This window comes from Anas acuta, chromosome 29 (genome assembly GCF_963932015.1).
Source record: "Anas acuta chromosome 29, bAnaAcu1.1, whole genome shotgun sequence".
NCBI lineage: Eukaryota > Metazoa > Chordata > Aves > Anseriformes > Anatidae > Anas > Anas acuta.
The window spans coordinates 1,453,405-1,476,824 of record NC_089007.1 but is presented as its reverse complement, the minus strand read 5'-3'; the positions used below and the strand labels follow the sequence as shown (position 1 = coordinate 1,476,824).

Genomic DNA, 23,420 nt, shown 5'->3' with positions numbered 1-23,420 from the left:
TCATTTCTCATCCGTCCTGCGTAAGGGAAGAGCTGGAGCCCTCGCCCCCCGCTGCAGCCAGCAGAGCCTCGCGGCCCCCCCGGGCTGTGCCACGCGGCCATCCCTCCGGGCACATTTTGGGGACCTGCAGCTGCAGCACCTTGGCTGCTGCAACACCCTGGTGTGTGGCTCCTCTGCCCTTGGCTCGTCCAGGGTGACCGCGGTGGCATGGGGAGGTCTTGGGCGAGCTGGGCTCGCTCAGCATCTCCCTGCCGGGCTGCGGCTGTGCCAAACAGGGGGAGCGGGCGCTCGGCGGTGCCGCTCCCCAGACGTCTCCAAAGCAATAGAGCCCTGGGCAGGGGCTGAATTCTGCCTGCGGGGTGAGCAGGGCCGGGGCTGGGCGTGCGCTGTGGCACCGGTGTGACCGCGCGGTCTGGTCGGCCGGGGGCTGCCCCCCACGCACAGCCCCCGGCGCTGTTTTTGGGGCTGCTTTGGAGACCTTCAGGTGTTGTTCCCAGGGAAGGGGCCTGGCTGTTCTGCGTGCCCAGGGGCACCCGCACTTTACAGATGCCCCGGAGCGAGACGAGCCTGGTGGGGGGCGCTCCCGTGTCCCCCCCACTGGCTCCTGGCCGCGTCCCAGCACCGGCACAGTGCGCCCGGCTTGGGCTGCAGCGGGAAGAGGCAGCGCGGGGCGGGCAAAGTCTCTCCAGGCACGTTTGCGAGGTGGTTTTAGGGAACGCCGAGCTGTTTGAATTTGTGTCTTTCTGCACTGTTCACACCTACCTCTTGCAATAAGCGGGCTGGGGCGCACACCTGCAGAATCGCTTTCTTGCTCTGGGCCCCGCAGCCGGGAAGGCGCCGAGCGAGGGCGGGCGCTGCCCGCGTCCACGCCGGGCAAATCGCCTGCCCCAGCCCGGCGCTGCGTGCGCCTCGCTTGTAGCAGCTGCTCCATCTCCTCGGAAGGTACTTTTTACTTTAACTCCCCGGCTTTTTTTTTCCCCTCCAGTGCACTGAAATGTGGAACCTGCTGAGCAAAAACCAGCGTGCAGCCGTGCTGCTGTTCGTCAGCAGCGGGGCCTCCGTTGGCGGTCATTCTTGCTGGGGACCCATAACGTGGATGCCTTTGTGACTTGGGCAGGGAGGGAGAGGCGAGGGACGTTCCCGGTGCCCTCCAGGGTCCAGGCTTCTCCCCTCCCTCTGTAGGTGCTTCTTCCTTCAACCACTGGTTTAAAGCACAAACGCGTTGCCTGGCGGGGCCGGGCAGGCGGTGGGACCGGCTCTGCTCCCAGATGTGGCCCCGCGCGCCCGCCCCGCAGAGACCCGCCGCAAGTAGGGTAGAGTTTTGATGTGCAATTTAAAAATAGACAAAAATAATAATAATAATAATAATAAAAAAAAAAAAAAAGTATGAAATCCCCCCGGGGCTGTCACGGTGGCCTCGAGGTGCCGGGTGCCTTGGTGGGCAAACTCTGAGCCATGTCCCCTGGAGCTTGCTGGCTGCTCGCCCTTGTCCTGAGAGCAGGCGCCCCAGAGAGCCCCGAAATCAGTCCTGAGAAACGAAGCACTTGCCTCTGGGCAGAGGAAATCAGAGCGAGCAAGCAAAATCCCTTCTACTCGTGCAAGGGAAACACGAAGCCGTTCAACCCCCCCCCCCTCCCTGCCCCGTGGTTCTAGGGATCATTAGAGGATAGGTGGGAGATCGAGGAAATCAGCCCAAGCCATCCGTCCCCGCAGCGCAGACGCTATCCTGTCGGCCTCGTCCTTACCCACGCGTGAGCCTAGTGAGCGGTTACTTTTGTCTCGGATGTTCCATACTTGTATTTTCAGAAATCCTGCATCACCTTTGGGGAGGGAGGGAGTGGGTGGGGGGGGGAAAGAACTAAAAAGAAATTAAAAAAAATTAAAAAAAAAGGAAAAAAAAATAAAAGAAAAAGAAAAAAGCATTCAGACTTGATCTATTTTATACAATGTAAGCTGCGACCAAGTCCTGTTATTCATATTGTGGCTTTGAATCAATTATGTTTATTAAAATGCTATTGCTTCTATTCCCCCGCTCCTGTCTTCCTTCCTCCGCTATGGGCTGGGCCAGGGAGCTCGGGGGGGGGGAACGTGCTCGGCCTCGGCCCCACAGCCGGGGGCCAAGCACCTCGGGGCTGCCCCACACTGGGCACCCCAGTCCCCAGGAGGGGCTGTGGGGCAGGGCTGAGCCCCCCCCATCTCCTCCCGGTGGGTCTGAGGGGCTGGGGGCCGGCAGCACCGTGCCTGGAGACCCCCCCAGGTCAGCTTCCAGGCGTTTCGGCTTTGCAAACTTCCAGGCTGGGGGACGCCACCGTCGGTCTCATGTGGAGGGGAGAAAGTCCAGTCCCGGGGGTGCGTTTCGGGGTCCCACCAGCACGGCCGCGCTTCTCCAGTTGGCGGGGTGGGGGCGAGCGGGGCCAAACCCCCCCCCCCCGGTCAGGGCTGTAACCAGGCACTGACGTGGCCCTCGGCCAGGGCGATGCCCAGCATGATGCCGCTGCCCAGCAGGAACCCCGCGTTCTGCAGGACGAAGTGGCCCCAGGTGCCCTCGCCAGGACCCCGCAGCACCTCGGGGAGCTGGGGGCAGAGCGGGGGGGCTCAGCGGGGCTGGGACGTGGCCTGGCCCCGCTGCCCCCCTCCCCGGCTGCCCCCTCACCATGTCGGCCAGGGCCACGTAGAGGAAGGTGCCGGCGGTGCCGGTGAGGATCCATGGGGTGAGGTGCGCCGCGCTCTGCCCCACGGCCGCCCCCGCCGCCGCCCCCAGGCAGGAGAGCAGGGCCGAGAGCAGGTTGAGGAGCAGGAGGGTGCGCGGTGCCATCCCCGCCCGCAGCAGCACCGCCAGGTCGCCTGCGGCACGAGGAGGGTGGGTGGCAGGGCTGGGGAGCCGGGGAGGGGGTGCTGGGGGCCGGGGGGCAGGCACTTACCCAGCTCGTGGGGCAGCTCGTGGCAGAGCACGGCCAGCGCCGTGCTGAGGCCGCTGGAGAGGCTGTGGGAGAAGGAAGCACCTGCGGGAAGAGAGCACGTCCCCATGCGTCCTGTGTCCCTGTGCCCCCCCGTCCTCCTTTTCCTGTGCACCCCTGGCCCCATGCACCCCATCTCCATGCACCCCTGTCCCTGTGCACCCCATGTCCCCGTGCACCTGTCCCCAAGCATCTGTCCCCATGCACCCCATGTCCCTGTGCATCCCTGTCCCTGTGCACCCTGTCCCTGTGCACCCATCCTTGTGCACCCTATGTCCCTGTGTACCCCATGTCCTCCTGTCCCTGTGCACCCCATATCCCTGTGTATCCCCGTCCCTGTGCAGCCCCATGTCCCCGTGCACCTGTCCCCACGCATCCCTGTCCCCATGCATCCGTCCCCATGCACCCCTGTCCCCGTGCACCCCATGTCCTTGTGCACCCCCATCCCCGTGCGCCCACACCCTGGTGCTCCAGCAGCCCCATTTGTCCCCGTGCCGCTCACCGATGGCCAGCCCATCCGTCAGGTTGTGGATGCCGTCCCCCAGCACCACCATCCACACCAGGTCAGTGGCCCTGGGGCTGGGGGGCAGCGCGGGGCCGTGGGAGTGTCCGTGGGAGTGTCCGTGGGGGGGGCCGTGGGGTTTGGGCTCCAGCTCGGGGTCGGGGGCCGTGAGGCATCGCAGCTCAGCCCCTGCGGTGGGAGAAGCACGGGGTGGGTGCGGGGACCAGGTCCCTGGGTGCTGCGGAGGGTGAGGGGGGGTCCTTACCGCCGCGAGACGGGGCCAGGACCCCGGTGGCCGCGTCGGGGACGTCTCCGGGGGGGCGTCGCTGGGGGAAGAGCGGAGGTGTCGGGAGCGAAGCCGGGCCGTGGCTGCAGCCCCCTGCCCTTCTCGGCCCCCGTGGCTCTCACCGTGGCCTCGCGGCCGCGCCGCAGCATCCCCAGGAGGAGCTCCACCACGAAGAGCAGGTAAATGCCCCCCAGCACCGCCAGCCCCTGCAGCACCGCCGCGGCCCACGGCTCCCCTGGCGTCTCCTGGTGCCGCCCCTGGGCCTGGACACGGGGAGGGGGGGACCGTGCTCAGGGTACCCGCACGCCCCGGCCCGCGGCCCCGTGCCACCCCGGGGGGGTACCTACGTGGGGCCAGAGGTGGAGCAGGGCGTCCCCGCAGAGCGTGCCCACGGCCAGCGCCACCAGGAAGGCCAGCAGCGAGCGGAAGAAGCCGCGGCTCAGCAGCGGGACGAAGCCGATGGCCAGGGCGGACGGCAGGCTGACGAAGGTGACGGCCAGCAGCCCCCAGCCCAGCGCTGCAGGAAGGGGGGGGGGAGACGGGCACGGCCACGGCGTGGGCATGGGGACGTGGGGACGGGGGGATGCAGGGTCGGGGGGGACCCTGGGGGGTGCAGGGGTGGGGAGCCCAGGACTGGGAATGTGTAATGGGAAAATGGGGGGGTGGGGGTAGGAGGGGAGGCGGCTGGGGATGCAGGGAGGGGGCTGCAGGGAATGGGGATGGGGATGGGGATGGGGGCCAGGGGATGGGGTGGGGATAGGGACCGGGACGAGGATGGGGACCAGGGGATGGGGACCAGGGGATGGGGACCAGGGGATGGGGGGAGCAGAGGTCAGGGGGAGCCAGGGCTGGGGATGCAGGAGGGGGGAACCAGGGGATGGACAACGCAGGGCTGGGGGGGGGGGCAGGGAGGGGTTGGGGTTACCTGGCCACAGGCCCCCCCCCGGGGGAGGCAGCGTCACCTCGTCGCGGTGCTGGATGCAGACGCGGCTGTCGATCTGGTAGAGCAGGGCCGGGCACAGCAGCGTGAACTGCTCGGGCGTCAGCTGCGACACCGAGGCCAGCCCAAAATTCACCAGCAGCTGGGTCACGTTGAGGCACTGCGGGGTTGGGGGGGGGGGGGATGCAGAACCCAGCGGTGAGCGGCTAAGGAGGGGGGGGGAAAGAAGTATCTCGGGGAGCAGCCCCCAGCCCCACTCACGTCATCGTGCGGGTGGTCGTAGCCGGAGTGGTCCAGGCCCAGCACCCTCCCCAGCAGGCTGAGGCCGGGCTGCTCCCACCGGGGTGGGCCGGGGCCCCCGCCGCCCCCAGGGACACCCCCGGGGCTGGGGGGGGGCTTGGCGGCAGGCGGCGGCTCCGTGCGGGGGGGCTCGGGGCTGCGGGGAGCGGGCAGGGGGTGAGCCCCGGGTGCGAAGAGGAGCGACGGGGATGGGGATGAAGGGGGCGAATGTTGGGCGGGGGGGGTACCTGGGTGGGTGCCCCCCGGTCACGGTGCCACCGCCGTGCTCCCAGGCGGGGTGGCGGTGCCGATGCTTCTCCTCCTGCACCTCCAGCAGGTCGAGGTGGCTGACGTGGCCGTGGCCCAGCTCCTCGTGCTGGATCTGCACCACCTGCACGCGGCCCAGCCCCAGGCTGCCCAGCAGCCGCGCCAACCCGCTGGAGGGCAGGGTGCCGTTGGTGCCGTAGAGCCGGAACAGCTGCTGCAGGTAGTACCCGGCCTCCTGCGCCGTGTCCGTGTCCGCCTCGGGCAGCGCCGACGGCCAAGGCTCCCCCCGGCCCCCCCGGAGCGCCAGCAGCCACAGGCAGCACAGCAGCACCCGGCCGGGGCCCATTGGGGATGGGGGGACGGGGACGGGGACGGGGCAGGAGGCGGCGGGGCTGGGTCCTGGGGGGTCCTGGGAGGTCCTGGGGGGTCCTGGGGGGGTCCTGGGGGGTCCTGGGGGGTCCTGGGGGGGGACAGGGCTGGAATGGGGGCGCTGCGCCACGGGGATGCGGTGCCCGCGATGCTCCGGGGAGATGCGCCCCCAAATCCCCCCCCACACACACACGATGCTGCCACCAGCCCCAGGACAGGCAGCACCCAGCCCTGCGGCCCCAACCCCCTGGGGGGCTCCCCCCGTGTTCTCAGGGCTCAGTTTGACCCCCCCCCAGACCCCACCTCCGCGCCCTCTGCCCGCCCGGGGGGGCAGCTGGGAAGCACCGGGGGCACGGCTCGGGGCCACGTGTCCCCGCACGGGACCCAGGGCCATGGGATGGGGGGATTTTTGGGGGGGGGCAGCGAGCTGCCAGCCCTGTGCACACCCCCCCCACCATGGGGACAGGCACCCCGGGATGGGGGTGACGGCGCTGGGGGGGGGGGCCACCCGGTGCCACTTGTCCTTGAGGGAGGTTTTGCAACGGGGCAGGTTTGTGCCGGGGGTTAATGTTTCACCGCGCGGGGCGATAACGGCGGGGGGAGCCCGGCCGCCCCCCCAGCAGGGCACGTGCCCCCCCCCCAAAAAAACAACAACCCACCTGTGTCCCCACCAGCACCCCCCACATGGCTCTGCCCCCTGCCCAGCTCCCACCCTGCTGCCAGGGAGGAGCCCCCCCCCGCCCCCCAGCCCCCCGAGGGACAATTTGGGAAGGGGGGAACCACGGCGCAGGGATGGGGACACGGGGGGGCGGCACGTGGTGGGGGGGGGCCATGGGGCTCATCCGCCCCTTCCAGCCAGGACTCACGGATGCCATGGGGGCAGGAAACCCCCCCCAGCTCTGGGACCTGACACCCACCAGTCCCCCCCCCACAACACAGGGTCCCATGGGTGCCCCCCCCTCCCCACCACCATGGGGCGCGTGGTCCCCAACCTTCCCCCCCCCCCTTGGCGAGGCCTCACCCTGCCGGGTGCTGCATGGGCTCAGCCTGCCCCCCCCCCAGCTGCCTTGGGGGGGTCTCATCCCCCACCCCTGGGGCTCACCTGGTGTCGTGGAGTGTTTTTTTTTTTGGGGGGGGGGCCGCGCTGTGCTGACTGTGGGGGCCGGGGACACGCCGCTGCCCGGCCCCCGTCCCCGTCCCCGTGCCGCGGTTGCGCCGTGTGCTGCACCCAAACCGGGGGGGGGGCAACGGTCACCGGGCGCCGCACAGAACCAGCCCCGGGAGGGGCCGCGGGGGGGGGGGGGGAGGGCCCAAACGGGCGCGGGGCCCCCCCCACACAGGGTGGGCGTCGCGGGCAGGGAGCAGGCGAGGCGGGGGCGTGAGCTCCACCTTTATTAACGCCCCCAGCAGAGCCCCCAGCCGGGTGGCAGCCGGGTGTGGGGGGGCGCAGGGCTGTGCCCCCCCCCGGGGGCTGCAGGCGGGAGCCGAGCAACTCAGCCCCTCGTGCCCGGGGCCCTGCACGTGGCCAGCCCGGGGCAGGGGTCCCCCGGTGAGCGGGGGCGGCCGCGTCCTCGCCCCCGGCGGCTGCTGGGGGGGGGCAGGAGCCGGGGGGCCCGGGACCCCCGTCAGGGCCCGCGGGTGGGGGTCCGGGGGGGTCGGTGCCCGTTATCTCTTGCCGCTCCTGCGCGTCTCTTTGCCGTTGCTGACGGGGCCGCTGGCGGTGCCGGGGTGGCCGGGCTGGCTGCGGGTGATGCGGCCGCTGGGGGGGTGCGCGGGGGCGCTGGGGGGGTGCGCGGGGCCCCCCGGGCTCAGCCCGTTCCCGTTCTGGCTGTCGGGGGCTGGAAGCAGAGCACGGAGGTTGGGAGGGGGGGGAAATTGGGGAGGGGGTGGGGAGGGAATTGGGGGGTGCTGATGGCCAGGGGGGTGCACCCCCGGGGGGGCTGCGCTGCCCTACCTGGGGGGGCGGCGGGGGGGCCCTGGCTGCTCTGCGCGGCGGCCGGGCTGGAGCTCTCGTTCTGGGCCTGCGGGGATGGAGACGGGGCTGTGCTGGAGCCTGGGGGGTGGCTGGGCCGGGGGGGGGGGCGGCCCCCCCAAAAACACCCCTGCCGCCCCCCCCCCCCAAAAATCCCCGAGCCCAACTCACGCCTTTGCTCTGTGACTGCTGCGCCACGTACTCGGGGTTGGGCTCGCTGAAGTTGGGCACCTCGGAGTACACCATGCAGAACCTGCGGGCACGGGGGGGGGCGGTGGGACCCCCGCAACCCCCCCATGACCCCCCCCCCCACCCCCCAAATCCCCTCCTTACTCTCCGATCTTCTGCAGGTCGCCGCCGCGCCCCGTGTACAGCGTCAGGCAGCCCTTGAACACCGAGGCGTAGCTGCGGGGGACGGGGCCGTGAGGGGGGTGTTTATGGGGGTGGGGGTGGGCACAGACAGGACCCCCCCCCCCACGCCCCCCCCCCCAGCCCCGTCCCGTACCCCTTGGTGAGGCGGATGATGTCCCCGGGCTGGATGAGGTTCCCGACGTCGTCCCACACCGAGATGTTGATGCTGCCGGTCTTGTCGGCCACCTTACACGTCCGCACCTCGTGCCCGTCCTTCGTCTTCGTCACCCGGCCTGGGGGGGGTGGGGGGGGCACCGTCAGGCTCTGGGGGGGGGGTCCCCGAGGTGGGGGTGTACCCGTAACCCACGCCCCCCCCCCCCCCAAACCTGTCTCCAGCACGATGAAGATGAGGTTGAGGTTCTTCAGCCCCGGTTTGATGTCCTTCACGAACGTCTCGGCGCTCATGGTGCCGGCGGGGGCCCTGCGGGGACGGGGGGGGGGTCACCGGGGGGGACACCGGGGGGGGGGGGGCACAGGGAGGGGGGGGCATGGAGCGGGAGGGGGTAAATGGGGAAGGCACCGGGGATGGGGACGGGAGGGGGGGAGGCACCGGGGGGCACCGGGTTGGGAACACCGGGGGTGGGGGGGGGGGCACCGGGGGTGGGGGGGGTCTGGGAGGTTGGGGGGGGCACCGGGGAGGTGGCACCGGGGATGCGGACGTGGGGATGGCACCGGGGGGTTGGGGGGGTACCGGGGATGGGGCCGGGGGGTGCGGGAGGACGGGGGGGGCACCGGGGATGGGCACGGGGCACCGGGGGGGCGGCAGCGGGGTGAGGGGGGGCACCGGGAGCACCGGGGGGTACCGGGGAGGGGGATGGGGCCGGGGGGGTACCGGGGGGGTACCGGGGCTGGGGCCGTGGGGCGGCCCCGCGGCCACGGGGGGGGCACCGGGAGCAGCAGCGGGACCCCGGGGCCCCTCGGGAGCCGTAACCGGGGCCGGGCCCCCCCCGGGGCGGCGCTGCCGGGATGGGACCCGGCCCCGCCCCCCCCCTCCTCCCCCCTCCCGCCCCGCCGCCGGGGGGCGCTCGCGCCCCGCCCCCGCCCCCCCCGCCGGCCGCCGACCTGCCCGAGCGCCGCCGCCGCGGGCATTCCCGGAAGTGAGCGGCCGCCACCGCCGGCAGCCAATCAGCGCGCGGGAGGCGGGGGACGTCCCGCGAGGACAGCGAATGGCGAGGCGGAGGGGGCGGGACTAAGGGCGGGGCGAAGCCTCAAGCCCCGCCCCCTCCCCGCCCCCTCCCACCCGCGGGGTCCGCCCCGACCACCGAGTTCCGGGCCCCGGGCTCCCAGAGCGTCGCTTCCGGCGGGGCGGCCGCTTCCGGCGGGGCGGGGGCCGCGGCGCAGCGCGGCGGGGCCGGGCGGGGGCAGGAGGCGGCGGCCGCGGCCGGGCCCGAGCCCGCGGCGTCCCGGAGCCGGCCCGGTGCGGGCGGTACGTGGGGGGTGCGGGGGGGGAGGGGGGCGAGGCCCCGGTACCGGCACCGGCACCGGCACCGGGAGGGCTCCGGGGCCCGGTTGTGCCGCGGGGGGGGGGCCGGGAGCGAGGCCGGGGCCTACCCGGGGGCTGCGATCGCTTCGCGGCCTCCTCCCGGTGCGGGGGCCCCGCGGCTCCCCGGGGGGGGGGTTCCGGGGCTCGGGGCGGACAAAGGGCGGCGGGGAGCGGCCGGGGGGCTCCGCGGAACGGGGGGGGGGAGGGGAACGGCCGGGGAACGGGGGCGGCGGTGGATGGGGGGGGAGGAGGGGAGTGCCGGTAACGGGATGGACCGAGGCAAACGGGAACCGGCACCGGGCTGCGGGGATGGACGGGGTGCGGGGGTGCCGGCACCGGGTGCCGGTGGGGGGATGGGAGGGGGGAACGGGTGCAGGGACGGGGACGGGGGGGGAGGAACGGGGGTGTCGGCACCGGGCTGAGGGCCGGGGGGCACCGGCGGCTTTGGGGCCGGCAGCCCCGTGAGCCCCGGGGCCTCCCCGTTCGTGGCCGGGTCCCCTCTGAGCACAGCCCACGGAGAGGCCCGGCACCGGGCACCGGCACCGTGCTCCCTACGGCACCGGGAGCTGCCGGGGGGGGGCTGCTCGGCCCCCACCGGCCCCGAGGCTGCGGCTCCCCCAGCCCCAGCCCCGCTGCCAGCCCTCGCACCGCTGGCAGCAGCGAATTGTGCGAAAAAAAAATAAAAATAAAAAAAAAAACACACAAAAAAAAACACCAAAAAAAAAAAAACACCAAAAAAAAGCTTGGATTTGTGTCAGGAGATGCGAAGGTGGCATTTGGGGAGCTATTTTTAGCGGCATTGCGTAAGGGCAGAGCAGAGCCTCTACCTCCCGGGCAGCCGTTCCCCTCCCTGCCCGGGAACGGGGGAACGGGGCGGCCCCCGGGCTGCCTCCCCCCCCCAGCCCCATCCCCGTCCCCTTCCAGCCGGGGCCGAGGCGAGCGGCGTTTTGGCCCAGGGCTGGAATTTCGGCGGCGCGGTGCCACGGGGAGGCGGTGGCGGCGCTCAGCTCGCAGCCACGAGCGAGGGCTCCTGGCCCCAGCGGGGCTCCCGGGCTTCCCCCGTGACACAGAGGGGGGAGAAATCCCTCGGGGCGCCCTCCCCGACCCTCTGGAGGGGATGCACGACTCGGCCCCCCCCCGAGGCGCACGGGGCTCGTGGTGCAGCTTTGCATCGTTTCTGCAGAGCTTTAGGGTTATTTTAGGAGTGTTGCAGGGGTGTTTTGGGAACGCAGGTTTCCCATCATGGGGCCAAAGGCCCGGCCCTCGCAGGGAGAGGGCCTCAGGGGGAGCTGGGAGGCCGGGCGCAGCCTTCCCGTTGGTTCTCACCCTGCTCATTTCTCCTTTTTCTCTCTTTTTTTTTTCTCCCCGTGACCAGATCCGTCCCGCGTGGCCTCGCGACTCTGCGGCAGCGGCTCGTGGCCCTCGAAGGATGCCGGCTTAAGCTGTACGAGGAGGAAGGGGAAAAGATGGGCCACTGGGAGCAGCTCCCTGCAACGAGTAACCCAGCCCCGGCCCTGCCTCTGTACTGCTTAGGGAGGAATTCTGCCGCGGAAGGTAAAAATCGGGCGCTTTTCACCCACTTTTCTGCTCCCCCTGCGCGGGCGCTGAGTTTCTCCCCGCGCACGTGAGTGGTCGGTGTCCTGTCGGTGCTTTTCTGGCACGGCGCCTCCTGGGCAGGGCTTCGGGCTGCCCTCTGAGGGTCTTGATCGTTGGAAAGCTTCGGCTCTGGTATCGAGAGAGGTCTCGCTGGGTCTGGAGGCTGCTCGGCCGCTGCTCCGGCACCTTCACCCGGTCACCGCTTCGAGATCCCGGCCGTGCGAGGGTTTGAGCGGGCTCAAAGGGCGCGCCTCGAGCTCTGAGGCCGTTACGGAGCCTTTGTTACCATCTGCGGGGAAACGGCAAGATCTTCCTTAAATTCCAGAGGATAACAGGTTGCTGAGAGTCCTGCCAAACTGGATTAAGGAACTGCCCCTGCCTGATCTCTGCAGCCCCGCTTTCACGCGCTGCTCCCCAAGGAGCGGGGCAGACACTGGAATTTCCAGCGCGCCCTCCGCAGAGGCAGCTTCCCCGGGACTCGCAGGGAAGGCGCTTGGTTAACAAAACCTCCCGGAGCGCGCGGAGGCATCGCGAAGGCTGGCAGGGAGCTGGAGGCGATGCAAAGCGGCCTCCAAAAGGAGCTCAGCTCCAGGTGGAAGCGAGCCCCGCGCTGCTTGGCGCTCCCGGCCTCCTCTGGGCTTGGTGTGGGGCCAACTCATGGGGCACCGGGGCTCCTGGGGGGTCCTGGGGGGTCCTGGGGGGTCCTCGCTGTTCTGCTGCGAGGTGAGGTTGTTCCCAGCTGTGAGGAGACCTCTCGCATCCAAACGCTTCAGAGCAAAGCATCAGGTCCCAGCTGTTAGCACGTGGCTGCTTGCACCCCTCCAGCGAAGGGAACCCCACTGTGGCTGCCCCACATCTGGGGGTCTGGGGGTCCTGCTGGCAGTGGCGGCAGGCGCGGGGCCTCGCAGCGCACGTCGGGCTCCTGCCTGCGGGATTTCGGAGGTGACTTCTTCCTCTGGCCTGGAGACACGCCGTGGGCTGCAGCAGCGAGCCGCGCCGCATTCCTCGGTGACCTGTGGGGTTTGCAGGATGTGTCAGAGCTCCAGCGACAGCGGGGGAGAGCCGGCTGTGCCAGGGCGGCCGGTGGCGCGAGCAGCCTCCGGTGGGAGCTGTACCCCGAGCCTCGGGACCTGGCGCGGCTCCTGCCCCGGCTGCTGGCAGGGAGGAGCTGCTGTCGCAGGCAGCTCGGGCCGGGGGACGCGTGGGGAAGTGGGGAGGGCGTTCAGAGGGGGGTTTCTTTTCAAAGCCGTGGCCGTGGCTCAGCCAGCTGCCTGCTCTGAGGCACGGGCTCGCTGATTCCCGGTGTGTTTTATGGGGCTGGCGGGATCGGCCGGGTCGCTGGCACCTCGGTGCTGTGTCCGGCCCCATAAAACCAGCGGGGTGCTGGGCGCTGGTTTTATGGGTGTGGATGATGCCTCCCCGACAGAGCGACCCTGGCTGCTGCTTCCCAAAGGTTTTCCTCCTGCTTTCCTTCTCTCTGGATGTGGCTTTTGGGGTTTGCAGGGTCCCGGCTCGCAGGCGCTGCCAGCTGGCTTTGCTTTTTGGGTCGTTTCATGTTATTTTTTTTTTCGTGGGTGCTCCAGCACCGTGCTGCTGGCCGGGATCGGGAGATTCTGCGGGGCATGCGTGGCCCCAGTTCGGTGGGGACTGAGCATCAGGAGCCCCTCAGCACCTCTCCATCCTTCCACCAGACCCCAGGATGGGATTTTGGGGCAGGGCCTGGCGGCCGAGGCGCTTTTCTGCTATCAGACAGCCAAGGAGGACGGTCGGACCCGCTCCCTTCTGATCTCGTTTGCCTGTGTGTATTTGGGCAAAAGCTTCCTTTATTTTGGGGAAAAGGGATATTTTCCTCAGATTTTTTTTGCTTTGGGATGTTTTTCTCTTTGGACACAAACCAGTGTCAGAGAAGAGCCACGCAGGAGGAGAAATCTTTATGGAAAGAGCTCTGAGATTGGTGCTCTCGACGCTTTTGGCTTTTAATTAAAAACGTTAGTCATTCCTCGCTGTGTGCTTCGCCTGTGGCCTCTCGAATCAAAACAGCAGGCGCTGAACCCGCGTGGATCGCAGCCAGCCCTCACTGAAACCTCTGCTGAGCGGATAAAACGCTCTGAAGGAACGCCTGCACGGACAAAGGGAACACCTCCACGGATGAGAAGCTCCAGGGACGTGGACTGCTCCAGGTGTGGGTGCCGCAGCGAGCACGCCGAGCCCAGCGGGTTCTGGTCCTGCTGGAGGCCGGGGAAGCGCTGAGCTTCTGCACGAGCCTGGGGGTTCCCTGGAAGCGCGGGGATAATCCTCGGAAGGATTAGGAAGCGAGAATCGGGGCGCTCGTTAGCGTTGTGTAAATCAATCACACCCAACTCCTGCTCCGTCCGCGGCCGTTCCCTCATCCCCCACACGGAGATTTTGGGGACCGGAGGATTCCTGCGTGCGGGGTGTGAGTTGCCCCGAGCTGCACGTGCCCCCGGAGCCGGCTGCGGCAGCAATTAGGGGCCCCGCGTGGCAGTGAGCGCGTCACGTCGCGGCTTCATCTCCGGGCAGCCGGTGGCTTTCCTGGAGCAGAGGGAGCGCGGCTGCTCCGTGCTGTCATTAGCGGGAGGTTAATTACACGCGTGGCGTGCAGGCAGAGCGGGTGGCTCCTATTGGGGGTCTCAGGTCGGGCAGGTGCTGCCCTGGCCGCAGAGCCGTGCGCTCTCCTCTCTGCCAGCATTTGTTTTATTTTATTTTATTTTATTTTGTAAGTTTGTGGCTCGTAGATGGCAGAAATTCCTGGGATAACCACGAAGCCGCGCGGGCTCATTTCGCACGTGCAGGCAAACCAAACGCAAACAAAAGGGGGAGCTGCGGAGATGTGGAGGCGCAGTCGGGGCAGTGCCACAAACCCGGCCCCGCGCCCGCAGAGTTCCCTCCCCGGGATCACCGGTGCTGAGCACGGGACGGTGCCTCTGCCACCGGGCTCTGCGCCCTGTTTTGGTGCCGGGACGGTCCCAGCCATAAAGCGGGCGATGAGGGAGCTGCTGGGGCCGGGAGCCCCCTGCCAGGAGCAGACGGGGCAGCCCCCGCGCTGCCACCACCTCCCAGGTCTTCCCCCGTGCCACCAGCAGCGTCCCAGCCTCGCTCCGTGCTGCGAGCAGGGGGCAGGAGCCGCCTTCACCAGCCGCAGCCGCGGGGGCTGGCAGCCAGCTGCTGCTTTCGGTGCCTCCCTGAAGCTTTCCGGAGCCTTCCCAGCCCACCTCGGAGACCCCCCAGCAGCAGCAAGGCCACCTCGGGACCCCCACAGCCCCCGGGGGATGCGCGGCGCTTCCTCGCGGCAGGGAGACCGGGAGGACCCCGGGTGGTCCCCGGGACACCCACGGCGCCGGGGCGATCGCCGGAGTGGTGGCTCCACGGAGCTGCCCCCCCACATCCTTGGGCTCTTTTCTCCCCCTCCCTGCCCCTCCCCTTCGCTCTCTGGTTCTCATTTGGTTTCTTCTGCCTCCCGAAGCCGATGGGATTGGGAAGGGCGATGGAAACGCTGCTCACGGAGCAGGTTTCTCGTGAGCGGTCCCAGCTGCGGAGCTGCCGTGGTGCCCGGTGGCCGTGATGTGTTGGGGGGGGGCGCTGAGAAAAGGGGTGCCGGGGACCTCCAGCACGGACAAATTGAGGCCCATGCCCTTTGTTTGCTTTTCCTTTCTTGAGGGATTCTGGCCAACCTTTCCCAGGAAGGGCCCCCCACAGGGAGCTGGCCGAGGCCCGGGGTGGTCTCCGGCTGTGCCCCCCCTGCGTTTTGCCCCCCAGGCGTGTTTTCCCTGCAGTGTGGTGGGAAGGGGCTGGCTCTGCTGGCGCAGCCTCGGAACACCGGTGTGGTGCAGTGGGCATGTAGGAACGGGAGCCCTGTAACCAGAGCAGGGGATTGGTGACGCCTGCCTTGCCCTGCAGCCCCCCTATTTCCCTGTGTCGGGGGGGGACAGAGCAGCACGGGTCCTTCCAGCTGCCTTCTTCATCTCCTCTTCCTCCCTCAAGGGAAGGAGCGGGCCCTGAAGGACCTCCAAGGAACATCAGAGTCCTTCTGACTTGGTGATCTCCTCTCTGATCCCATTGATCTCTGAGCTGGGCAGCGTGCGGAACGGGAAGCCCCCAGGGCAGGGGGTGATGAGCTGAGAAGGCAGACTGCCAGCGGGGGAGGTGGGGAAGGTCCCTGCGTTTTGCTGTAATTCGGGCCAAAGCCCTGTCCTGCCCCCAGCCTCTGCTCCCTGCCCAGCCCCAGGGGAGGCCGCTGGTGCTGGGGTCGAGGAGCCGCGCATTTGGCGAGGGCAGGAGCTCGTTCTGTACCAGGCGTGATCACCAGCCTGTCACCGCCTTGCTCTCAGGGTGGGCTCGTCTGGCTTCCCACCCAGCTTCTCTGCTGTGTCTTGTTTTGGCCGTGCTGCAGAAGCTCTGGCTCCATGGCCTGGCGTTGGCCCTTCGCGGAGAGGTACCGAAGCTCCTTGTGCTGGTCCCTGCAGCCCGTGAATCACCCTTCGTGCTGAGCAGCTCCGTGCAAGCCGGGCTTGCTCATGGTGGTAGCCACCCCGCTGCCTTCTCCGGGGCCCTCCTGCAGGTTGCTGAGCTCAGGAAGGATGAGGCCATGGCCTGGGGTCAGGTCCCTGCCTCACCTCGGGGTCTAGCAGGAGGAGCCCGGGCTTCCAGCTCCTTGCTCGAGCCTTGCCGCCGCTTCCAGCTCTCCTGCGCTCCTTGCCGAGCCCACAGGAGGGGGAGCGCTGGGGCAAGGCACGGGAAGAATTCGGAGGCTCCCAGGCTCGTGCAGGTGCCGCCGTCGTGCTGGAGGAAGGTTTGCTGGGGCTTCTGTTTGGCAGGTGGCAGGACTGGGTCTCAGGAGGCCGCGTTTCGCCCTCTGCTCCTCTTCCCGAGTGGATGTGAATGCGGCCGCATCCTGCCCAGCTGCTCAGGCTGGGCATCAGAGGCTTGGAGGCTGGAGCTGAAGCAGGCTGAAAGGAGAAGGCACGGCCCTGAGGATGCTTGGGGCTGGCGGTGGCCGTGCTGGTGACCTCGTGGGCACCTGTACCCTGCACGGCCCCTCGTGGAGCTCCAGGGGGGTTCAGAGCCGCGGTGACCCCAGAGCGAGGAGCCTGAGCTGCAGGGGCTGGAGGGTCTCCATCGGGGGGGTTGGCTGCTTCTCCTCCCCCTCTTCTGTGCTCTGCTCAGACCACAGCTGGGATGTCCCCTCCAGCTGGGGGCCCCCGAGTTCCAGAAGGACGGGGAGCTGCTGGAGAGCCCAGCGCAGAGCCAGGAGGGTGGTAAGGGAGGGGAGCAGCTCCCTGAGCAGGAGAGCCCGAGGGAGCTGGGGGAAGAGGAGGCCGAGGGGTGACCTTACTCAGGAGGTTCCACCTGAATGTGGGACAAAACTTGTTCACGGTGGGGGTGGCAGAGCAGGGAACGGGCTGCCCGGGGGTTCTGCAGGCATCCCAACCCCCCTGGATGCGTTCCTGTGTGACCTGATCCCGGTGTTCCTGCTCCAGCACGGGGACTGGGCTGGGTTCTCCAAGGTCCTTTCCAATCCCTAAAATTTGGGGTTCTGTGGAGCAGCCCCAGCTGCACTGTGTGGCCCCCCCATGGGTGGTGGTGGGGTGGGGGGCAGCAGGTTGCGGGGTGCCGTGGCTCAGCGGGGAGCTGTGCTGGGCCCTCCACATCCACCTGCCCTTCCACTTGGCTTTGACCCCACGTGGAGGTGTCGGAGGCACTGGGACGAGCAGTGCGAGCGGCTCGCCAAGAGAGGGGAGAAATTTGGGTCCCCCCCCTGCTGGGGAGAGCAGCATCCACCCGCCCAGGGGCGTGGGAAGGTTGGGGAGCAGCCGATCCTCGGGGATCCGCTCTCCCTCCCGCCCGCAGCCGTTGATCCTGTTATCTGCAAACTGCCCCGGGGCTTCCCCTCCCCAGCCTCTCAAAGGAGCCTTTTGTCTGTGCTCCTCTGGGGAAGGGCAAAATCCCGCACACGTGGGGCTGACTTCCCTGGGGGGGGGTGATTCACCTGCCTCCCCGACTCCCTGCAAGGTGATTAAAGCCCCCGCTTTGTCGCCTTATGTCTTGGGGGGGGGGGGGTCCCAAGGGCTGCCCATTACCTGTGGCCCCCCTTTTTCTTGTCCCCCCTCTTCCAGTCCCCCAGCAGCTCCCCAGGGCCGTGGCATCGCCTCTGCCCCTCGGCTGGGGTCTGGTGGGAGCCCCAAAGCACTGAGCTCCTGCTGTGGTGGCTGCAGAGCCTCGGAGCCTCCTCGGTCCCCTCCGTGCACCTGGCTGGCGGCTCCTTTGTGTTGGGGTGGGGACGTGGAGCTGTGGCTCTGCGCCGCCACGACCGTTTTCCGCCGCCTTTGATGTCGGTGGGACGGGAGGGGAGCTGTGGGGCCCTGGGGACGAGCTGCAGGGGAGCTGAAACTGCCGCTGTGCGGGGCAGAGCTCAAGGTCGCGCCGTGGCAGCGCGAGGTGGCAAAGAGCAGGGCTGGGATGGGGCTGTGGGGCTGGGATGGGGCTGTGGGGCTCATCCCATTGCTGGTCCCATTGCTGGTCCCATTGCTGCGTGCCCCCGACAGCTCTGTGGTGGGGCGGGGGGCTCCCAGCCAAGGTCACCAGGCAGCCGGGTGCCAGCAGTGCCCCCGTCCCCACGGTTCCTCTGCCACCCGGGGCAGCCCAGCGCCGTGCCCAGCCTGCAGGGCTGTCCCCGTGCTGCCTCGGTGCTGCCTTCCCCTCTGCGCACCGAGCGGGGCTGTGCAAAATGAAGCACAAGCAGCAGGAAAAGCTGCAGCGGGCTCAGAAATAAGGTGTGGGGGGGAGACGTAGCCCCAGCAGCGCATCGGGACGGGCGTTCAGCACAGCACAACGGGGCTGCGGGCTCCTGCCATGCCCAGGTCTGCGGCGCTGGGTGCAGAAGGCAGGGATTTGGGCACGTTGTGAGCTCCATCCAGGCGCTGTGGGATGCCCAACTGCTCCTAACCAGGTGTCTTCTCCCTCCCCACAGGGTTCTGGCGTCGGTGATGAGCAATGGGGTATGATGTAGCACGGTTCCAGGGGGATGTTGATGAAGACCTTATATGCCCCATCTGCAGCGGGGTCCTGGAGGAGCCAGTTCAGGTAGGTGTCCATCTCAGCACTGACAGAGGCTGCTGAAAAGCCTCCGATTGCAGCCCCAGGCTTCTGGAAGTCTCGATCCACACACACACACTGACGGCACCACGCACAGCCTCCGCTGAGCTCCGTGGGTCCTGCGCTGTCCTGGTAGCAGAATCACAGAATCACAGAATTTCTAGGTTGGAAGAGACCTCAAGATCATTGAGTCCAACCTCTAACCTAACACGAACAGTCCCCACTAAACCATATCCCTAAGCTCTAGCGGCATGGGTAAGGAAGCAGCAGCGGGGCCAAAAGCCTGAGGTTGTGTGAGTGCTGGGGAAACGCCCCCAGTGCTGTGTTCAGGGGACGCTGAGAAGGGGAAGGAAGGGATAGCTCAGAGCCTGCACAGCCCTGGTGCTGGTTTCTGCGTGGACTCAGTGCCCCGGCCCCTGCCCTGCCCTTCAGGCTCTGTTTTCTGCCAGAGGCGTTCCTGCACCAGCAGAGCCGTGGCCGTGTTGAGCAGCTTGGCACCCTCTGCGTAAATCCAGCCTCATTTGAAATAAAAAAGGATTCAAACAGGACTAATCTGATCTGAAACTCGGGCTTGCTGCAGCTTCGTGACTCACTAATGACCCAAATGGCAGAAGCTGTGACTCGTGCAGGGCGGCCCCGCGGGGATCCCGGCGAGGCCGAGGGCTGCGTGGCGAGGCTCGAGCTGTGCCCATGGGCTGGAGCGCGCAGAGCCGCGACCTGGCGGAGCTGAAGTGGTGCTGGCACCTTCCAGCCATGGGGATCTGTGGTGTCAGAACAAGCTTGGATTTAAATAAAAATTAAAAAAAAAAAAAAAAGTGTCAGCATGTGAACACGATCACAGGCCGGCGCGCAGGAGGGAAAGTCCTGGCTTAACCAGATTTATTTAAATCTGCTTTTGAGAACGTGCTGCCTAAATCTCCCTGTTCCCAGGCTTTTCTCACACGCGCTGAGCAGCCTCTCGGTTGGGCACCGGCCTCCTGGAGCTGTGCTGGGGCTGCCTCTGTAGCTGGGCTCAGGACTCGCTCCTGAGCAGCCTTGAAGGCAGCAAATTCCTGGGCTCTGCCCCCCGTTTCTCCAGCTCTGAGTAACGCGGGGCTCTCCTCTGCTCCTCTCCCGGCAGGCTCCTCACTGCGAGCACGCCTTCTGCAATGCCTGCATCACCCAGTGGTTCTCCCAGCAGCAGACGTGCCCCGTGGACCGCAGCGTGGTGACGGTCGCCCACCTCCGCCCCGTCCCGCGGATCATGCGGAACATGCTCTCGAAGCTGCAGATCACTTGTGACAACGCTGTTTTCGGCTGCACGGCCGTGGTGCGGCTCGACAACCTGATGTCTCACCTCAACGACTGCGAGCACAATCCAAAGCGCCCGGTGACTTGCGAGCAGGGATGCGGGTGAGGATGGCCTCGAGGTGCTGGTGCGGCGCGGTGCCGCGGTCTCTTCCCTCCCTATGGCCCGTGCAGGAGGACAGGGGGAGGGCAGAGCGAAGGCGACAGCCTTGGGAAAAGGAAAGGAAAAGGAAAAAGGGGTACGGAGCCTGGGTCTGCTCTTGGCACCCCTTTGCCCTGTGCTCACTGAGCCCTGGGGGCTCGAAGGCCGAGGCACTGCAGAAGGATTTTGAGCCAAACCCGTTTCCTTTTAAATCTGGTTCAAAGCCCTCAGCTCTTCGGCTTGTCGCCGGGGCTCGGGTGTTGGTTGGCTTCTGGAAACTGGGTGCTGGAGCCTTTGTAAACCTGCCCAGGGCCGTTCCAGCCCAGGACAAGCTCCAGCATCAGCGCTGCTCCCTCCTACGTGTCGCGGAGAGCTGGGAGCAGTGGGTGGCTGCTCTGGCCTTGCCCCTGTGCTCGGCTTGGAGACGATCGGATCTCCTAGCATGGAGTTGGACAGGGTCAGGCCCGTGGCTGCCAAACTCCAGTCACCTGGGAGCGCAGTCCCGCTGCCTGCTGGGCTGGTGGAGCTTTGTTCCCGTGGTCCTCCCCTCCTAAACCTGCCTGCCCGGGCTTCCTGAGCCTCTTGGCAAGTCTGCAGAGACGGATTAGTTCTGGAAGTTGGTGACGTGCTTGTGCCAAGTGCTCTGGTGCGTAACGTTCCCTAACGTGGGGCCTCCACCTTTCTGTAACGCTCTGCAGCTTGGAAATGCCCAAAGATGAGCTGCCGAACCACAACTGCATCAAGCATTTGAGGTCCGTGGTGCAGCAGCAGCAGACGAGGATCGCTGAGCTGGAGAAGACCTCAGCAGAGCACAAGCACCAGCTGGCGGAGCAGGTGGGTCCGAGGGGGCCGGGGACGACCCCGTGGTGGGACCCAAGTGCTTGCGCCCCCCCGGGAAGGGTCAGGCTCAGCCTTGTGGGCAGCAGTTTGGGCACCACAAGCGATTTTGTGCCACCACAAGCAGTTTGTGCACTGCGTGCCCGAGCTGAGAGCATCCAGCTGCGGGGAGGGAGCTGAGCCGAGGGGCAGGGGCGAGTTTCCCCCCCTGCAGTGTTGGGCTCTGCTCTCCTGACTCCGGCTGCAGCGCTGATGCCTGCCCCAAACCCCGCCGTGTTCTTCCCCTCACAGAAGCGGGACATCCAGCTGCTCAAGGCCTACATGCGAGCCATCCGCAGCGTCAACCCCAACCTGCAGAACCTGGAGGAGACCATCGAATACAACGAAATCCTGGAGTAAGTGCTGCTTCCTGCGGCTCGGGTGGGAGCTGGCTGTGACTCGGCCAGGGGAGGGGAGGCTGTGAGAGAAGAAAACGCTTCGTGTGCCTTCCCATCGCGGAGGCGAGGGGCGGTTTTGGGGTGTTTGTGCCGGGGAGCGGCGCAGGAGCTGTTTGCACAATCGGGTCCTGACCTTTTTTATTCTGCCACCTGCATCCTGCCCAGGAGCAGGAAGCTGCCAGATTCCTTCCTCCTTCTGAGAAAGGCAGGAGGAAGCAACTCCTTATCTGAGCCGTCCTTCCCCTCCCTCCTGGGAGGGAGAAAGGGCTCTGCTCGACAAAGCTGAATGCCGCAGCTGGCCCCAGTTTTGGGGTGAGAACGGAGGGAATTGGAGCTGGCATCCCCCCTCCACCCAGCTCCTGAGCACGGAGCAGAGCGGGGGCAGAGCAGCTCCTCGGTTTCGGCGACGCTGACGCTTTGTCCCCGCGTCTGTCCCCAGGTGGGTGAACTCCCTGCAGCCCGCCCGGGTGACGCGGTGGGGGGGCATGATCTCCACGCCGGACGCCGTGCTGCAGGCTGTCATCAAGCGCTCGCTGGTGGAGAGCGGCTGCCCCACGTCCATCATCAACGAGCTGATCGAGAACGCCCACGAGCGGAACTGGCCGCAGGGCCTGGCCACGCTGGAGACGCGCCAGATGAACCGGCGCTACTACGAGAACTATGTGGCCAAACGCATCCCCGGCAAGCAGGCCGTGGTGGTGATGGCCTGCGAGAACCAGCACATGGGCGAGGACATGGTGCTGGAGCCGGGACTGGTGATGATCTTCGCACACGGAGTGGAGGAAATCTGAAGGACTCGGGAAGAGAAACGCTCCGTGCTGCTGAGGGAGAGGAGGGGGAAGGTGGCGAGGCAGAGACTGGGGGGCAGCGGGTCCCAGCCGCTGGGGTTCCCCCCCTCACACACGGTTTGTTAGGGCACCGCTCCCTCCACCCTCTTGCTTCCCAGCCAAAATGATTAAACGCCCCTGGTAAATGCTACTCAAACACTTGGCCCAGCAGCGACCGCACCGTGCAGCCCACCCGTCCTTGCCCCTTGCAGCTCAGCGTTCCCCATTTCGTGGCTCTCGGGGGGGGAAGAAAGAAGGAGCAACCTCCCCCAAATAACTGCTGCCCCCCCCCCCGGGGTGGGAACACTGCCCCCCTGGCTCCGTGTGCTGTGGCTGTGGTGCTGTGGACGGTGGCAGCTCTCACGTAGCCGCTGCCTCGCTCCTCCTCGGGCTTCATCTCCGCATTTTTCGCCTCCGTGCTCAGAAATGTCCCTGCTGCTGTGCTGCTGGCCTGGCCTCCTGCCCCCCCCCCCCCCGACCAGACCGTACCTGGGGGGCAAATCTGGCGGGGAGAGGGGCAGAGGGGGGAGAACCTGCCCCGGGCATGGACTGAGCTGCCCCTGTGCCCCCCAACAGCCCCCCCAGCCCTGCCCTTCCAGCAATCCTCCAGCCTGGCCCCCCCGTGATCCTGCAGCCCCCTGGCACCCCGGGGGGGGCTCCCACCCTCCCGCTGCCCCCACCCATGGGTGCTCAGCTCGGCTTCCTCCGCTGTTGCTGGTGTTTGTCTGCGGACACTCGTGATTGTGGTTCTGTATTTTTTTTTGTACTTCTCGCCCTTTTCTTGTTTGTATTCCCTCCCCCCCCCCCCCCCTACCCCCTCCTATTTCATTTTTGAAGTACCGCGGCCGGGCCCCTCAGCCCCCGGTTACGTTTCCTTGTTGGGAATTTAATTTATTTGCATCCGTTTCGTTGTTTTTTTACACTCCTTTCTCCTCCCGTGCCTGCAGTGCCCCCGTGCCGGGGGGGGGCAGGGCCGGGCCCCATCCCCAATAAACGCCGTTCTGGTTGCTTTACCCGTGGGCTCAGGGTCTGCGTCCGCTCCCGGGGGTCCCAAGCTCCGCACCCAGCCCCCTACCGGGGGGGGCCCCCCCTGCCCCGACCCCGGCACCCCCGGGGGTCTGGGGGCTGCCCCCCCGGTGCTGGGCTCCGGTAACCCCCCAGCCCCCCCCAGGGCCTGATCTCGGCGCCGTTGCCCCCTCCGTTAAAAAAAGGGGGTGCGGGGGGTGGGAGCCCCCTCCCGGGGTGTCCCCGAGCCCCCTCCGGTGCCGTTGAGCGCGGGGCTCGCGGCCCCCCCGCAAAAGCAGCGCTCGCGTCACGGACAGGATTCGAACCTGTGCGGGGAAACCCCATTGGATTTCGAGTCCAACGCCTTAACCACTCGGCCACCGTGACTCCCGCGCCTGCCTCCGCCTCCCTCCGCCTAGACCCGGCCCGGAGCCGCCACCCGGCCCCGCCCGGCCCCGGCACCGGCCCCGGGACCCCCCGATCCGCCCCCCCCCCCCCGCCCCACGCCGCCCCGGGGCTCTCCTCCCCCTCCTCCCCCCTCCCCGCTCGTTCTCCCCCGTGGGCCCGCAGGGGGCGCAGCCGGGACCCGGCCCGGCAGGGGGCGCCGCGGCCGCGCCGGTACCGAGCGGGCAGCGGGGGGGGGGGGGGGAGCGGGGCGGCCCCGCGCCGGCAGGGGGTGGGGCAAGGCTGCGCACTTTGCGTCCGGTGGG

At 67.9% G+C, this 23,420-nt stretch overlaps 3 protein-coding genes and 1 non-coding gene across 5 annotated transcripts; 1 reads left to right on the top strand and 3 right to left on the bottom strand.

The window, feature by feature from the left end:
- Positions 1-1,922: 1,922 nt before the first annotated feature.
- On the bottom strand, positions 1,923-5,681 carry SLC39A5 (solute carrier family 39 member 5). The gene is made up of 10 exons (XM_068663533.1): positions 5,213-5,681; positions 4,947-5,121; positions 4,671-4,845; positions 4,093-4,262; positions 3,868-4,008; positions 3,725-3,785; positions 3,460-3,648; positions 2,922-3,002; positions 2,654-2,844; positions 1,923-2,574 (listed from the first exon to the last, which is right to left on the bottom strand). The coding sequence occupies exons 1-10, from the start codon at positions 5,575-5,577 to the stop codon at positions 2,434-2,436; spliced, it is 1,689 nt and encodes a 562-aa protein (XP_068519634.1). The 5' UTR covers positions 5,578-5,681; the 3' UTR covers positions 1,923-2,433.
- A 1,293-nt stretch (positions 5,682-6,974) lies between these two features.
- NABP2 (nucleic acid binding protein 2) lies at positions 6,975-9,111 on the bottom strand. 2 transcript variants are annotated; one of them, XM_068663548.1, is made up of 7 exons: positions 9,046-9,111; positions 8,310-8,404; positions 8,078-8,216; positions 7,906-7,977; positions 7,744-7,825; positions 7,555-7,621; positions 6,975-7,438 (listed from the first exon to the last, which is right to left on the bottom strand). In XM_068663548.1, the coding sequence occupies exons 2-7, from the start codon at positions 8,386-8,388 to the stop codon at positions 7,266-7,268; spliced, it is 612 nt and encodes a 203-aa protein (XP_068519649.1). In that variant the 5' UTR covers positions 8,389-8,404; positions 9,046-9,111; the 3' UTR covers positions 6,975-7,265. The 2 variants fall into 2 exon arrangements, with proteins under 2 accessions (XP_068519649.1, XP_068519650.1); XM_068663549.1 differs by lacking the exon at positions 9,046-9,111 and adding an exon at positions 8,827-8,985.
- Positions 9,112-9,256: 145 nt separating this feature from the next.
- RNF41 (ring finger protein 41) lies at positions 9,257-22,718 on the top strand. The gene is made up of 7 exons (XM_068663544.1): positions 9,257-9,409; positions 10,842-11,020; positions 18,051-18,163; positions 19,296-19,567; positions 20,303-20,438; positions 20,733-20,836; positions 21,318-22,718. The coding sequence occupies exons 3-7, from the start codon at positions 18,074-18,076 to the stop codon at positions 21,667-21,669; spliced, it is 954 nt and encodes a 317-aa protein (XP_068519645.1). The 5' UTR covers positions 9,257-9,409; positions 10,842-11,020; positions 18,051-18,073; the 3' UTR covers positions 21,670-22,718.
- Positions 22,719-23,015: 297 nt separating this feature from the next.
- On the bottom strand, positions 23,016-23,097 carry TRNAS-CGA (transfer RNA serine (anticodon CGA)). Its single transcript has one exon. It is a non-coding gene; the product is annotated as a tRNA-Ser (tRNA).
- Between the last annotated feature and the right edge of the window lie 323 nt (positions 23,098-23,420).